General features: G+C 40.5%; 1 protein-coding gene across 1 annotated transcript in view; it reads right to left on the bottom strand.

The window, feature by feature from the left end:
• The window catches only part of LOC308583029 (uncharacterized protein), a 287479-nt gene that overhangs the window by 102622 nt on the left and 167344 nt on the right, over positions 1-17513 (bottom strand). Inside the window, exons 7-8 of the mRNA XM_081186682.1 lie at positions 14454-14502; positions 12680-12771 (exon numbers count right to left, since the gene is read on the bottom strand). Coding sequence (XP_081042808.1) covers positions 12680-12706 — 27 coding nt within the window. The 5' untranslated portion in view covers positions 12707-12771; positions 14454-14502. The remainder of the gene's footprint in view (positions 1-12679; positions 12772-14453; positions 14503-17513) is intronic.

Genomic DNA, 17513 nt, shown 5'->3' with positions numbered 1-17513 from the left:
CACAACTCTATAAATTACTCAAAGTGGTGCATATTTTTAGGAACCAACTTATTTCTGTAAGTGTAGGTGTTTTCAAACTGTTTTGAATACTGCATTCTAATGTTCTAAACCACATTAGGGTGGTGGGAACTTAGGGTAATGGGATAATAATAATAATAATAATAATAATAATAATAATAATAATAATACAAAATAAAAATGGAAAATATGCACTCTCACTAGAAAGTAATATAGGATACATAACTGATCAGTGACCTGTCATTTTTTTAAAAAAAGAAAACATTGATGTATCATAATCAAAGGCCTTGTTAATGTGTTATGATTTCCTCATATTCTAGGCTTGAGAAAGCCTCCTGAAACAATCACACCTGAATCACTTGTTGCTGGATTGATAACCTGGCCTCCAAAATGTGTGCTGAATCATACAGCTTGAAGGGAAAAGCCACAAGAAGGTAATCAAATCTAGATATCCAACACAAGGCAGCAACTTCCAAATAACTTCTCACAAGTTAATCAAGAACACAAAAGGAATATGCCATGTGCAATTATGTTTAGCGGTTTGTGGAGAAACCCACTTTGGTCTGTGCTTGTACCTGTGCAAATCTCAGGTGTTCCTTGAGTACTCAAGAGGCCTCCCTCTTGGGTATGGACTGTGTCATTTTGGCAACATAAGGATGCATCTGTAAGCATTGCTATTGTGGGGAGTGATGGTCTCTAAATTCATTTACCGTGGGTAGGATTTCCCCTAACAATCCTTGCAAGCAGAAGCCCTGCACAAGGGCTTCTGCTTGTGCAATGGGGCTTTCCCCCTTCTCCTCCCCGTTTCCCCAAAATTGGCTGGGAGCGACAGGAGAACCCCCCAAACAACACATGCAGAGAGGGGAGGCAGATCATTCTTCCCTGGAAGCTGATGTGCTTGCACAGACTGGATCTTTGTAATAGTGTGATGTCGTCAAACTCCGCCTATTGTTTTGTGTCTTCATTTTAGGTGAGTGTACACTCAGTAAACACAATTAGATCACAGCCATTTAGGAAGCACAGCTACCAAGTTAAATTTCCAGCACGTATGACCTCAGTCCATTTCATTTGCTTCAAATGCAGAGGTGGCCATCAGTAAAGCTGTGCCAGAGACACACTGTACTAGCTGAAATCTTTCAACCCATATTCAAAGGCACACATATTACAATAACCAAATTCAGCATTTACCAGTGCATGGATATGTGTGCTCAGAGTATCCCTGTCCAAGAGAGGACACAACTGGCAAACCACCCACCACTCCATGCCACAGAAGCTACTTGATCTTCTAGCAACAAAACTGGATCCAAGCTGCCGCAAACCTGCTCCCTCAAGGGCAGTGCAACCCTACCCAGAACTGGTTGCACACCACTCGCTAATGCTGAGTTTACAACCTCTGTTTCACATGCATTTGTGAAAGCAGGAACTCTCCTTCCTGCTGAGTAATCTGGAATACACTCTTAAGAGCTGGTCCTCAGAAAGAATCACTGTGGAGTAAAATAAAATTGTCCCTACCATTTAGTCTGGAAATCAAATCCACTATGCCTTTCGGAAGAATCTATTGCTTAATGTAGAACATAAATTCAGTAAAGGTTAATTGGAAGCATTAAACTGAAAAGGTTCTTTAATGAATGCATGACTCTCTTTGCAATAGACTATTTGGCTACAGGAACTGGAGGTTTGGGGCTGTGTGTTAGGATTATTATTTTTTACTCAACCCTGTTTAAGAGCTGCCTAACTTTGTACATTAGACAAATTCTGTACAGAGGAAAATAGGTCATCACCCATCTTCTCTGTGGTGCACACACGCCATAGAAGGGTTCTGAACCAGAAAAATGAAACCTGTCCAATGTTCTAAGTCTCTCAAACTGACATGCAGCTTTAATATGAGCAAGTATAAGATGATTTATTTTCAAATCTAATACACAAAGTTCTGGATGTAATTCTGTTAAGCAGTTTTACATTTTGCCGCTAGGAATTTCCCCCCTCTATGTTAAGCTTTAATATCCTTTCAAATGCATTAATGTATCCCTGGAACAGACACTTTAGAGACTCCTGCATGCTTTGAATATTTCCAGGATAAAAACAGCTTTCGATACTCAGTAGGGCTTTATGTACCACCTTGCTGGCACTAAACCTTGTAAAACACTGAAGCAAATGGCTCTTTGCCTATGAAAAATATCGAGGGAGGGAATAATGATTTTGTTTTGTTTTCCCGGCTGTCCTACATAGAATGTGAAAACCAAAAGCACACTCCTACACACACACGCACATGTGCACACACACTTATGTACTGAAAGTTTCATGAAATCAATGGGACATTTTTAGTAAACATGGTTAGCATGGGAATGAGAAAGACAGGTGCTATGTTAACACTGTTAGAAACATTTAAAATGATATTGGGTGAATATTGAAATAATGTATCAACATGTAATGTAATCACTAGGCATGCAAGTCCCTGGTAAGTTGTTAGTAGCATCTGAATCTCCACTTTACTAGGGTTGCCATATTTCAAAAAGTAAGTTAAGCTTAGGGTGATGGATTAATAATAATGGGGAAATCCTGGACATATGGCAGCCCTAACTTTACCAAACCACTGGACAGACTGTGAAGCCAGATTCCACAAATTACTCAAGGCATATGCAAAGAGACCTTTGGGGACTTCATATCATAGATCAAAACTAGGATCTCTTTCCACAGAGAACCATGCCTGTGGTGTCTACCACCACGTCAGAGGGTTGCCCAAAAGCTTAGCTATACATCTGGACCAGGATAAGCACCTATTCCTTCCTACAAATCAGTGATTGCAGAATGACAAGCTTACTATCCTTCTGACCTGAGGATCAACCAGTGGTTAGGCACATGCCTTGTGTGCAGTTCGTCCCAGAGTCAATACTTGGCATCCCTGATTAAAATACCTCAGATACTAGGGCTCAGAAAGATGAAAAGCCTTGAAAAGCCACTGCCAGTCAGAGCGGACAATACTAAGCTAGATGGACCAACAGAATGTCCTAGGATAAGACAGCTCCATGTGTTCCTATAACTTTACTGCAACTTATGCTTCACTTTTGATTGCCTGCATTTTTTTCTCTTGCCCTCTTCCATTTTACCACACAAACAAAATATGACTGAATCAAATAGATGCAAAGAGTAAGATCAGAGTTGATGTGGATTAAACCTGGGACACATTTCTGATTGAATTCACAGGCCATCAACAACATTTTTCACATTTGGGGGCTTCACTACAGCAGATTAAAACACGCCATTACACCATCAAATATGCCCTACCTTTAGCTACCGTTCTATTTCTATTTCCAAAGTTGACTTCTTGGCCAACAGAAAAAACGATCAAAATAAAAAAAATTCCTTCCAGTAGCACCTTAAAGACCAACTAAGTTAGTTCTTGGTATGAGCTTTCGTGTGCATGCACACTTCTTCAGATACACTGAAACAGAAGTTGCCAGATCCTTCTATATAGTGAGAAGGTGGGGAGGGGTGTTACTCAGGAGATAGGCAGATAGCTGAGAGAGCCTCTTGACGACTCTTAATGACTGTAATAGGTCTTACAGGAAAAGGCAAGGGGTGGGAAGGTGAGAAATGGTTTAGTTATGTATAGTGAGATAAGAATCCAATGTCTTTGTTCAGTCCAGGTCTTTTCATGGTTTTAAGTTTGGTAATGAGTTGTAATTCAGCAGCTTCTCTTTCCAGTCTATTTCTGAAATTCCTTTGTAGTAAAACAGCTACTTTGAGATCTTGTATAGAATGTCCTGGGAGATTGAAGTGTTCTCCTACTGGTTTCTCTGTTCTGTGATTCTTGATGTCAGATTTATGTCCGTTTATTCTTTGGCGTAAGGTTTGGCCTGTTTGTCCAATATAGAGAGCTGAAGGACACTGTTGGCATTTGATGGCATACACAATGTTAGACGATGAGCAATTAAATAGTCCCGAGATGGTATGTGTGATGTTGTTGGGGCCAGTAATGGTGTTGTCCGGGTGTATGTGGCAGCAAAGTTGGCATCTGGGTTTATTGCAGGCTCTGGTGCCAGTGTCTGTGTTAAGTCTGGTTGTAGTATTATTGTGGGTTAGGAGTTGTTTAAGATTGGGTGGCTGTCTGTAGGCAATGAAAGGTCTTCCTCCCAGAGCTTGAGAAAGAGAACTGTCATTGTCCAGGAGAGGTTGTAGATCTCTGATGATGCGTTGTACTGTTTTAACTTGGGAGCTGTATGTGATGACTAGAGGTGCTCTGTTATTTTCTTTTTTGGGTCTGTCTTGCAGCAAGTTCTCTCTGGGTATCAGTCTGGCTCTGTTGATCTGTTGTCTAACTTCATCCCCTGGGTATTTTAGTTCTGAGAAGGTTTGCTGTAGATCCCTTAGGTGAGAGTCTCTGTCTGTAGAATTGGAACAGATGCGGCTGTAACGTAGTGCCTGGCTATATACAATGGACTGTTTGGTATGTTTGGGATGGTAGCTAGAGGCATGTAGATATGTTTGTCGGTCAGTTGGTTTGCGGTATAAGGTGGTGTCTATGCGCCCATCCTGTATTTTTATAGTAGTGTCCAAAAAATGTATTTCTTGCATAGATTGATTCATTGTAAGGTTGATTGTGGGGTGAAAATCATTAAATTTCTGGTGAAAGGTGTCCAGGGTCTGTTGACCATGTGTTGACCATGTGACACATGGTCAACAGACCCTGGACACCTTTCACCAGAAATTTAATGATTTTCACCCCACAATCAACCTTACAATGAATCAATCTATGCAAGAAATACATTTTTTGGACACTACTATAAAAATACAGGATGGGCGCATAGACACCACCTTATACCGCAAACCAACTGACCGACAAACATATCTACATGCCTCTAGCTACCATCCCAAACATACCAAACAGTCCATTGTATATAGCCAGGCACTACGTTACAGCCGCATCTGTTCCAATTCTACAGACAGAGACTCTCACCTAAGGGATCTACAGCAAACCTTCTCAGAACTAAAATACCCAGGGGATGAAGTTAGACAACAGATCAACAGAGCCAGACTGATACCCAGAGAGAACTTGCTGCAAGACAGACCCAAAAAAGAAAATAACAGAACACCTCTAGTCATCACATACAGCTCCCAAGTTAAAACAGTACAACGCATCATCAGAGATCTACAACCTCTCCTGGACAATGACAGTTCTCTTTCTCAAGCTCTGGGAGGAAGACCTTTCATTGCCTACAGACAGCCACCCAATCTTAAACAACTCCTAACCCACAATAATACTACAACCAGACTTAACACAGACACTGGCACCAGAGCCTGCAATAAACCCAGATGCCAACTTTGCTGCCACATACACCCGGACAACACCATTACTGGCCCCAACAACATCACACATACCATCTCGGGACTATTTAATTGCTCATCGTCTAACATTGTATATGCCATCAAATGCCAACAGTGTCCTTCAGCTCTCTATATTGGACAAACAGGCCAAACCTTACGCCAAAGAATAAACGGACATAAATCTGACATCAAGAATCACAGAACAGAGAAACCAGTAGGAGAACACTTCAATCTCCCAGGACATTCTATACAAGATCTCAAAGTAGCTGTTTTACTACAAAGGAATTTCAGAAATAGACTGGAAAGAGAAGCTGCTGAATTACAACTCATTACCAAACTTAAAACCATGAAAAGACCTGGACTGAACAAAGACATTGGATTCTTATCTCACTATACATAACTAAACCATTTCTCACCTTCCCACCCCTTGCCTTTTCCTGTAAGACCTATTACAGTCGTTAAGAGTCGTCAAGAGGCTCTCTCAGCTATCTGCCTATCTCCTGAGTAACACCCCTCCCCACCTTCTCACTATATAGAAGGATCTGGCAACTTCTGTTTCAGTGTATCTGAAGAAGTGTGCATGCACACGAAAGCTCATACCAAGAACTAACTTAGTTGGTCTTTAAGGTGCTACTGGAAGGAATTTTTTTTATTTTGACTATGGCAGACCAACACGGCTACCTATCTACTACTAGAAAAAACGATGACAGAGTCCTTTACTGTGTTTCTCTGCTAACAATAAGTTTGGGGTTTTGATAAAGGCTCTTCTGTATGGCATCTGGCCGAACTTGATAGGCCAGTGGCCTGATCTTCAGCTCTTCTTATGTCCTTGTGTTATGTTGCCAGTCAATGCATGAGAAAATAAGTTAGGCAATGGTAACATGTACTGGACAGTGATGTGGCCAAGAAGCAACACTGATTACGGTATATATGACCTGTAATTTCATCAGGGCCTGAAAAGAAAACAAGTGAAAAATATAGGCCAACAGAAGTGCACCATGAAAACCTCAGCTGCTCTTTTCTCTAGGCACTGGAAAGTGGGTGATCTTCCTACTGTGTGCCCCCCCCCACCTCTCCGTGAGCCCAGGTGGATATACCTGACTATATAAAAAGGGACCCTTTGCTCCTGCTTATGTAATTCTCAATATTTTTTGTGCGAGTTCCCTTCTTCTTCTTCTTTTAAAAAATCCACCTAGTTTTCTATGAGAGGATTTGATAAGTCTCTAAATTAACCCATAGCGATTACTCCCAACCACGGAATTCACAACTATTTTATTAAAGTAAGATTAAAGATAATACTTCATTGGTAGAAGTAACAGCAGCATTAACCTCTATTTACCTTGACAGAATAAAGCTTTAATACAGCACAGCGAAATTTAATTGAAACAGATAATTATTTTAACATAAAATTTAAATGGAACTTAATTCCTTATTCTGTATGTTTAATACTTTAATATTCGTCATTAATATCTTTTTCTCCCCCTCACTTCTTTAGCATGCATGTAAAATATCACAACTTGGTCACATTCACTTTGCTTATCAAATACTCTCGAATTTATTTTCACTGGGGATGAATAAGCTTAAAAATCTGGGTTGCCAAATCACATTTTTTCCTCCCTTGTCTACCGCCACACTTCCCCATCCCTTGCCCTCCCAAATCATGTCCAAATTTTTTGACTGCTGGATTACAAAAGATTCTTGTTTGTTTTATATCCTGTGGCTTTATTACATCAGACAAGCATCAAAGAGGCAGCACACATAGGACTGAAAAATAATACAGCTGCACTTTGCTATGGAGTGTTCTGTATCTGCCTGTGTTTTGTTGTTCATGTAATACTTTTCAATAAACAAAGATGTCAATCAACTTTCTGTGCAGTGCATCACATTTCAGATTTAAACCACTTCAGACACATAGCTGCCCCAAGCTCACACATTTAACAGATAAAAATTCAGCTTTCTGTCAAGGCAGAATACAGTATTGATTGGAGACTGTATTTAGGCTAGTGTGCCTGTTGGAGCTGTATTATCTTCAAACTCATATAGTGCCCATTGCAGAGGCGTAACACAAAGTGCATTTTGTTCCTAGTGTAAACTCTTTTTCTCACAGCGCCACATAACATGAGCTGACTAGTGCCTTACCTATGGTACATTTATCCCAGAATAGTGGAAAGTGAAGGACTGAGAAGGTACATACCGAACTTTGACTGTTTGATACGAATCTAGTGTGTTGTGCACCACCTAATTCAAACATTGTTCATTTAAAAAGCATGGCTGCACAAGTCCTTCAGTTTAATGATCCAAGAGCAAAACATGTCGTACAAGCAGCACTTTAAATAAATACATCAGCTGTGTACTAAGAGCCCAAGTATTTGCTGTGGGCCTGTTTCTGTGCATATGTGGTAATTACAAAGTGAAAACATGGGCTATGATTTTCTCCCTTTAGCAGCATGCTGGACTACTCCCCAATATAGTTTGCTATATCCACCTGAACCTCTCTTGGGATTGCCAAAGGTTAGATGCTATGTCACTTCTAAGCTACTGGGAGATTGGCATACAATCCCAGTAAATCTCCAACTAATTGCATTTGAATTTTAGGTGTCACATCTGGTTTTGACCTCTGAAGGTTGACAGGAAAAGTTTGACAGGTCTTAAAGTGACTCCTGACTTCAAAAACACTTGTTTTAACAAAACAAACAGCTCACAGCGCGGCCTCCATGAAGTCTGCATGCAAAGGACTTCTGCCCATGCTACTTCCTGGCCTCCCCACACAACTGACGAGAAGCAACTCTGGGGCCCATGAGGACTTTGTGGATTTTAAGTGGAAGATGCTACCAAGAAGATAGCACCGTCTTATCCTGCACCTTCTACTCCACCCTACTCACCAGTGGCTTGGGAGGGGCAGGGTTCGATTCCGTAAGTAGAAACAGATCACTCCATTCCTTTAGTTGTAAACAAATGCACCCCTTTGTATCTCCAAACCACTGGACTAGGGCATTAGGTGGCATGCCAGGAAGAAAGGTAAAAGAGGTCACTTATGGCAAAAAGAGAGCACTGACATGCCATGCGTAAAATTCGCATATGCTAATATGTATAGATGCAAAATTAGAAATAATTACTATAATTTAAATACAAATGCAATACATCTCAGTGTAGTAGGGCAGGCTATGACTAGGTGGCATGTATCCCTGCTCAGTCTTGCGATCCAAGTGTTTTCAAAACTGGACTTGGGTCAGACAGCCCTTCAAATGGAGAGCTGTCCTTTGTAACGTAGGACACATGGCCATCCCAAAAGAACACCTATACAATTGTGTTGTTCTTCTTGGCAATAGCACCCTGGCTATGGAGCACTCTGCCCTTCCCTAAGGTTCAGCTAGTAGGAACTTTAACTTTTGGATAAAAGCCTTCTCTTCTCACAGACACTTCTGGTGTGACAGGGAGCCTGCATGGTGGCAGATGACAGACGTCGGATGTTTTACTAGATTGTTTTCACTGTGAGTTTTGTTTTTACTTATTTTATTTCGCTTTGCTGTTACCCACCCTGAGATCAGTCCCAAGGAAGAGCAGGATATAAATTCTATAAATAATAACTTTTTCGGTCATACATTTGTATGTTAATGATGGCAGTGAGAATGATGAATCGGAAACAGCACAAAACAAGAGTAAAGACTGGATACATGTGTCTCCCTCTCCCTTTCAACAGGGCAGAAACGATACAGCTCACAATTCCTTAGCCATTAAGGGCAAAAGGGTAAGGATATGCTTATTCCAAAAGGCTGAGAATTGTCAGTTCGTTGGACCTGACTTTTGGCCTTGCTGTCCCCCACCCCACCCCACCCCACCCTCCAGCCATACTGCTGCCTTTTAGTTTCACTACAAAATCTACATACAAGCCCCCCTACCCTGTTTGCCACAGAGTTAAAGCTTTTCTGTATTCTACTTTGCATAAAAAAATTCACGAGCATAAACTTTTCCAGGCTTTTTACCAAGTCTGAGAAGTCTAAATGTGCAATTTCAACAGCATTCACAGACATTTCCTTGACAGCGCAAATAATAGGGAAGCCAGAGAGCCAGTGTGGTGTAGTGGTTAAGAGCGGTAGTCTCCTAATCTGGGGAACCGGGTTCGCGTCTCCGCTCCTCCACATGCAGCTGCTGGGTGACCTTGGGCCAGTCACACTTCTGTGAAGTCTCTCAGCCCCACTCACCTCACAGAGTGTTTGTTGTGGGGGAGGAAGGGAAAGGAGAATGTTAGCCGCTTTGAGACTCCTGAAGGGGAGTGAAAGGCGGGATATCAAATCCAAACTCTTCTTCTTCTTCTTCTTCTTTGCTTGTGTAGAGCTCTACGTGTGCACGGGAATTCTGAAGTTCACACTAGCATTATAGGATACAAGGGCTTGGGGCGAAGGTCCATGTATGCTTCAGTATACCAATAGCAAGCGACACTTTTGAGTAAATGCTCTTTTTTGTGGATGGGGACAATATCCTGCTCTGATGCTCTGAACCTTGGGCCATTACATCAGTAGATAAGTTTCTGGTTCACTGTGATATTGAGGGGGGGGGGAAGAATCTATAATGTTCCCATTGGCCTTAAAAGCAGAAAACATCAGGAGTAGCTTGTTAAATGAATTTAGCAGCAGGGAAGCCTGCAGCTCATCAGCTTTCTCTTCCTCAAAAGCAGGTACTTATTGCAGTAAAGAGGAATTATTGCTTAGGATCACTGGGTATGGAAATGTTTTTGGGTTGTTGATTTTTTTTTGGGGGGGTGTATAATAGTAGGGGGGAAGGGAAGGTTTAAAAAGGCTACCCACGTCCATCGCCTGCTTTGTTTCCAGTGCTGGAATATAAGAGTTTCTTACAGTGTACATATTTCATTTTTATTTGTCTGCATTACTGTAGCTGCAAAACAAACACAGCCATTTTCCTATTTGCCTATGGAACAAATTAAAGCTTATCCTAGGCTCAGAGTGGATGGATTTTTATTATTATTACTACTCACACCATTCAATGAATGCATGACAGCCATTTGCTTTACCAGCAAATACAGCACTGTATCTAAAAATGAAAATGTCATAGATAATCCTTGTCTTGTTTCCTTCAGTTCCCTAAATATTAGATTTAAGACAAAAGGCTCAGCACAGTCTATTGGCTCTTGATACACAAAGAGGCACCCATGTACACCTAAGGCTCCCGTGCATGAAAGGGCCTCTCTACTTTCTTTCAGGAGCAGATCAGAGGCACATCTTTGTCACAATGGTCATATTAGCCTCCCGTGATAAACTGAATGCATCTTTTGATGTTGATGTACATGTTGCTGACTAAAAGTATTAGTTCCGTATAAACAGATTGTGGCCTATAACTTCCAAATATAACAATACACATCATTATGTTTCACTGGTATTGCAAGCAGATACACCCTTCAAAAGTTTTGGATTGTTGATCTGCTTTATATCTTTCTGGGGATGAGAGAAATTCCTAGCAAGGAAAAAAATGCAGTAGTATGCCATTAAATGGATCTTCACTGTATTTATCTGGCACGTCTCTCTTTTTCTCCCTTTTATTGGCCATTGTTTACGGTGAATCAGGTTTTAATGTGTGTAACACTCCAAAAGGTAAGCTAGAAATCTTGTAAATAGATAGATAGATTTATCCGGACCAAGAAAAGAAGTATCCAAGACTATCAAACTAATTCCTCATTCCTCTGCTTGCTCTGATGTGCTGATAGCATGCTAGAGTGAAACACACACAGCACAAGCCAATGCATGTCTAATCTGAAAGTCCCATCAAATACATTCATACTTACTCTCAGGTAAGTGGACATAGGGTGGTAGCCTCAATTTGCTGGGAAGGATACATGTTTCTTTTATCATCCGCTCACATCTACCTAAAATATTAAGGGTTGTATCCAACATTATTCCTATTCAGGATAATAGGACTAAATCTGGATGCTACCCTAAGTCTCCTATCATGTTTTTTTCCTCCAAAGTATGGATACACTTAAGTCATTGTGCAGCTACTTTGAATTCAAATCTCCAGGACCTCATAAGCTGCACCCAAGGATACTAAAGGAGCTTGCAGGTGTAATCTCAAAGCCTCTGTCTATAACCTTTCAGAATTCTTGAAGAACAAGTGAAGTCCCTGCAGATTGGAGGAAGGCAAATGTTGCCCCATCTTCAAAAAGGAAAGGAAAGAAGACCTAGGTAGCAGTCAGTCTGTGAGCACTTAGAAAAGGATGGGTTTCTCAAAAAACCCAAACAGCATGGGTTTCTCAAAAACAAATCATGCCAGAACAATCTCATTTCTTTTCTTTTTTTATAGAGTTACAAGCTTAGTGGATCAGGGGAATGCTGTGGACATAGTGTATCTTCATATCAGTAAGGCTTTTGACAAAGTTCCCCATGATATTCTTGCAGAGAAGCTGGTAAAATGTGGGCTGGATAAGATTACTGTTAAGTGGATTTGGTTGAGTAACTGAACCCATATAGTCCTCCTTAATGGTTCCTTATCATCCTGGAAAAAGTGACAAGTGGGGTTCTACAGGGTGAAGGAATTGAGGGGATGTGCATCAAATTTGCAGGACCAGTAGCTAGTACCACAGAAGACAGAACTAAGGTTCAATATTACTTTAACAGATTGGAGAACTGAGCGCAAACTAACAAAATTAATTTCAATAGGGACAAATATAAAGTCCTACACTAAGGCAGGAAAAACCAGCTGCACAAATATAAGATGGGAGCCAACTGGCTTGACAGTCATGCATGTGAGAAGATCTAGAGGTCTTAGTAGACCATAAGTTTAACGTGAGTCAACAGTGTGATGCAGCAGCAAAACAAAAACAAAAACCTAATGCTATTCTGGCTACATCAACAGAAGCATAGTGTCCAGATCAAGGGAAGTAATAGTCCTGCTCTGTTCTGCCTTGGTCAGACCACACCTGGATTATTGTCTCCAGGTCTGGGCACCACAATTTAAGAAGGATATTGACAAGCTGGAATGTGTGCATACTCTTTCAGTGTATTCCTCTCTTCGCCAAACATGCCCCTTCAAAGGTGGCATTTGTGGAATAGATAAAGGCAAACAAATAGTATTGGTTTCTGAGCGAGTTCAGAGGGAAAACACAAACCTCTGATATCTATAAGAACTTCCCTATTCACTTCCAAAAAGGGTACATTTGCATTCATGAAAATAGATGAATATGTGCTACCCACCATTGACAGTGAAGTGAGCAGGAAAGCTTGGTCATTCCAGAGGTGTGCATTCCTTGCATCACATAGTCAACACTCAGTGAAGAATAAAAAATAAGCAAGCAATGTATAATATTAGCAATACTATACTCACTTACCTGGGAGTAAGCCCCATTAAACTCCATGGGGATGATATCTGAGCAGACTTCTCTAGGATTGCATTCTTACTGTTTCCATGGTGGTTGTTTTCCTGTGTGGCAAATGTGTGTAAAGGATCAACATGACTCTATCTTGCAATATGTACAGATTTAATTATACAAAGTTAAAGGAATATTTTTAAGGCAACCATTCAAGGCATGAAACAAAAGGCCGTCAGCACATCCCAGAAGTCCTGCTGTTGTTCATTTATAAATTATTTCCTGGAATTCACATTACGAAACACATTACAGAAGTGCTCTCTACCCCTCCAGTGTTACAGTTCAAGGTAATATGTGACAGATTTGAACATTTTTTGAAAAGAAAATCTCCCAAGTGTGCAGATTGCAGCATTGCTCACTTAGAGATTACAGAGGCTTTTATATCTGTTACAAACGTGCAGTTATACTGATAACTTCAAAAGTGGAATATTACATATGATGCTGAAAATTCCAAACAAGTCCACTGATATGTTCTCTTTCTTTTCCTTTCTCTCTCCTCCCCACCCTCCTTTTCATTTAGCAATTGCTGGCTTGCCAGAGATCTTGAACTTGAGAAAGGTTAGACTTCACAATGCTGGAGCAGTTTGTGAGCATCAGCAGATTTAGCTTGTAATTTCATTGATCTATGTGGGCTTGCTGTTTGCAAACCAGCTGCTGCACTGTTTCCCCACAGCTACTGATCTGAGTAGCATTGATTTTTTCCCTTACATTAACATAGCATTACTTCTTTAATGGGCAATAAATGACTGGATGTAAATACAAACAGCGCTGCAACAACAAAAGATGGGGGATGAGGGGGATCAGTTTGTCCCCGGCTTTTCATTTATTTATTTATTTAGAGGGCTCTATTAATATTTGCCATTAAAATTAAAAGCAAAAAATATTGACCAAGATAATTCAATTTTGATTTTAGAGCAGGTCTTTTCAAAAATGGTTTTTTCCCCAGGAGGCAGCTTTTTTAGCTGTATTTGCTAACAGACATATATTACACTGCATATGGATATTGCTGTTGAAGCACATAGATTTTCATAAGGCTTAAAAGTAAAAGCACTATGAAGTGCCTTGCCCCTTGCCCCTTTATTACTACACTCTGAAAGGTAACGAATTCTAATTTTTATGTCAGCCACAGCAATCACACAAAATACGTTATCTCTTGCCTTAGTAATCATTAGAAAAACATGAAATGGATTTTGTTACGGCAGAATGGCATAGGAACATTTGCCCGATATAAATTTTTGAAATATTGAATATCCCCTTGTGATGTGAAGTGTCCAGCTTTAAGCCTTTGAAAAGATATCATGTTAAGAATGCTGTGACATATTCTCAGTCTCTAGGAGTGAAATGCATCTTCATATTGTCAGTTGGCACTTGTGTTCCTCATCTGCATTGAAGCAAACCTTACCCACAATACAGCGAAAAGGTGACAAATATAATGGATTTCTAAAGCGTATGCTTTAATATACACAAAGCTTCCATGGAAATGGTTTCTGTGCTATAAAAGACAGTGCTGTTTTTCCAGGAAAAAAGGTGCCAGAGCTCAGTATGTGCCTCTCCCCTGTTCTCTTAGATGGCAATGGTGCCCACCTGAGCGCCGGTGAACTCCGGCTGAAAAAAAGCCCTGGATATACTGAACACAATAGTGTTCAATGTCCACTAACTTTCTTCTATGATGTATACAATCTGTTGTGCTCAGATCTCCTTCTCCATAGAGTATATGAAAGGAAGTATCCCCTACCTGCTATTCTGCCATTTCCAGTCAGCATATTCCTGATGAGAGCCAGAACCTGCATGATTAAAATAAACCAATATATAACATATTCAAATATTTTGCCAATTTCCATTAAAAAAGGGAAGTGTTTCATTATGCTCTGCTCATCTGGTTATTCCCCCAAAATGCATGATTATACAGTAGCCATATATTTAATTCTACTGTACTTCTGTTCAGGTTATCATCGGAATTTGGGAACTACGGTTGTAAACTTTAGAACCAGCTGGAATATTAAACAAGGGTTTGAAGATGGTCTAATCCTATGAGTCGTTCAAGGACATGTCACCATATTATCTCAATTCAGACTAAAGGAGGAATGAAGGGGCTCTACACACAAACAACATGACTGCTTATACTTTGGTTTAATAAGCTACGATATGTTTATCAGAATTATTTCAGTGTGTCTATGAATTCAGAGAGAATGGTGTTTCTCCTTCTAAATGTCTTTTTTACTAATAGCCATGTCACAATACAAAGTATAGAGAAGAAATAACTTGCTTCAACAAGCTAAGATTTAAGTTTTTAACCAGCTGGACACAAAACACACATACACACATCTAATCAGTAACTGCTATGCTCTGGATCATTTATGAACAGCAAGGTGCTTCGTTGACCCTCATAAAGACATCTGCCTTGTACTGCCCATGAGTGTCTCTTATGGACCCAAGACAAGCAAAGTATTCACTGCTCAGCTTGCTAATCTTCTGTATCTCTATGTGCATGTTCTTCAGTGTAATGCAGCTTTTAATTCAGCAAGCTAATTTCTGGCATTTTGGTCCTTGATCCCAGTAAATACTGGAGCCTTCCTTCCCTCCTTTTTTGCAATAGTGAAATTGAATAAGTAAAATAAGTAAAACCAATCCAAATGTTGCACTCGGATGGTTCTACTTTTGTTCTTTGTTTTTCTTTCTCCCTCATTCCCTCTAAACTCAACAGTTTTTAGACCTGCACATTTGTCGTAAGGTGGGCTGTGGGGATTTTGTAGGGATTCTGCGGCACTCCCAAGCTTTGCAATTCTAGCTTTGTGGGGGATGTTGCACTATATTAACAAGCATTTTTATCCTGCTTCTGACTGCTTTTCAGTGACTCAGGTTTGCTAAAGGGTCCTATTGTGGATTGGCCCTTTTGTGATATCAATTGTGAGCCATTAAGGGATTGTGATTAAGTGGGCACCAACTCAAGGAAAGAGGCAATCCTTGTACATGCTTTTTAATGCAAGGTTGCCCATTCAGTCATCACTTTAATTTATCTGCAGCACAGGCTTTTACTGGATGCTAAGCAGTTCAGTGCTTTAGGTTCAGTCGAGTCATTTGTTCCTATGGTTTTCATTCTAACATGCTTAGTTTTGAATGGTTATTTTGGAGTGCTGTTGTTTACAATCTGAGTGTTAAGAGAAGGGTAACTTCCATTCTTTACTTTACACAATCTTGTTAGTTCCATTGATCAGTACGAAAAGACAGAGTAAAGCAATGACTAACAGCATGTTCACCTAGGGGAGATGTCGGCTGCTCCTTTATGATGTAAGTTACAGGACAATCCTACCCAGAATCAACTCCCTGGTCAGCAGCCACCATGTGGGCTAACTGAATGGGAAATCACCCAATGCCTGAGCCAAATTAACTTGCATATACAAACAATAATGTTGTCGCTTGTTTTGATCCAAGAATGTTTTCCTGTGTTTTTTAATCATGCATGTGAGGCAAGAAGGAACAGAAAATGATCACTTAATGGACAGATCTCATCTGTGGCCAGGAGAACTGCTTTAAACCACACCAAATGGGGACATCGTTGGATTCCTAAGTACATTTTCTAGACTCAAACACTCCTTACTTTTGAGCAAACAGACTAGCAAACTTCCCCATAGGGATGGGCATTCCAGAATTGTTATGCAGCATATTGGGCTATATTTGTGGTTGAAATAAAACCAGTGTTTGTTTGCTTTTTCACTTCTAGGTGACTGCAGAACTATGCTTCAGCAGCACTAAGAAGCCTATTGTGGAAAGGATTTGCAGGCACTTAGTGGTACCAACCCACCCGCTGCAGGGCTAATCCTTTGGCACCAATCTCTGGAGTGAACCAGGAGTCTGGGTTGCCGGGCTGTCAAGAGTAAAAACAAGAGAGCAAGGGTGGAGAAAAAGCCAGGAGTCAGGACTGAAGGCAAAGCAGGAGGAGAGGACAAAACCAGATGCAGGACTGGAGAACAGGCCAAGAATTGGTTTCAAAGGCTGACTAGAAACACAGAGGCATACCAGAACAAAGGTAGACACTGGTGTTCCAAACAAGGCACCAGTAAGATATAAAGTTTCCATTTACTCCTTACTCCCAGGAAGAAGTACCTGCACAGGTAAGCCAGAGAGTTGCTTTGCTCTCCACATGAAACACAGAGCTAAACAGTTCTAGACTCCACTAGCACCTGTGTTTGAGAGCTCAAAAGTTGAACCCAAAACCTTTTGTAGCATGGAGCATTTCTGTTCGATGTTCCAGACAGCCAGACAGTCATGCCTTCATTTGGGATATCCCATTCTGTTTCTCCCCCTCAGCATTCGGTGGCCATTTAGCATTCTCACTTGGAGTATCTGGATTATACTTGGTGTTCTTAGTGTTGCTCCTTTAGGTACTCCCCCCCTTTTGTTTTCTACTTCTGCAGATACCCCCCCCCCCCTTTGATTCTCAACAATTGGGATTCCTGCTAATATTTTAAAGTCATAGATTGGGCCTAAACGTCATATACCTATCAAAAAATACCACTCAAGAAGGCTTGATATAGATGCATGTCTTTCGAAGAAAGTCATGCATACTTCCAATCTGCGACTGATGGAGTGTTTATTTGCTAAGTGATTTATCTGCTGTACTTTTGCATGAAGAGTTCAATTTAAATGATATTTCTATCAGCTTCAAAACAGAGAGTGCATTTTAACATTCAGGTTGAACATTACATTCCCCCCCCCCAAGAAATCCCTGGTAAATAGTAATTGTCTAAAACATGTTTTACAATGAAACAAAATGAAAATAAGGGAAAATAGGCTG

This window comes from Podarcis bocagei (genome assembly GCF_964188305.1).
Source record: "Podarcis bocagei genome assembly, chromosome: 3".
NCBI classification, from domain to species: domain Eukaryota; kingdom Metazoa; phylum Chordata; class Lepidosauria; order Squamata; family Lacertidae; genus Podarcis; species Podarcis bocagei.
Note: the sequence above shows the minus strand (reverse complement) of the source record. Positions and strands in the feature narration are given on the sequence as shown.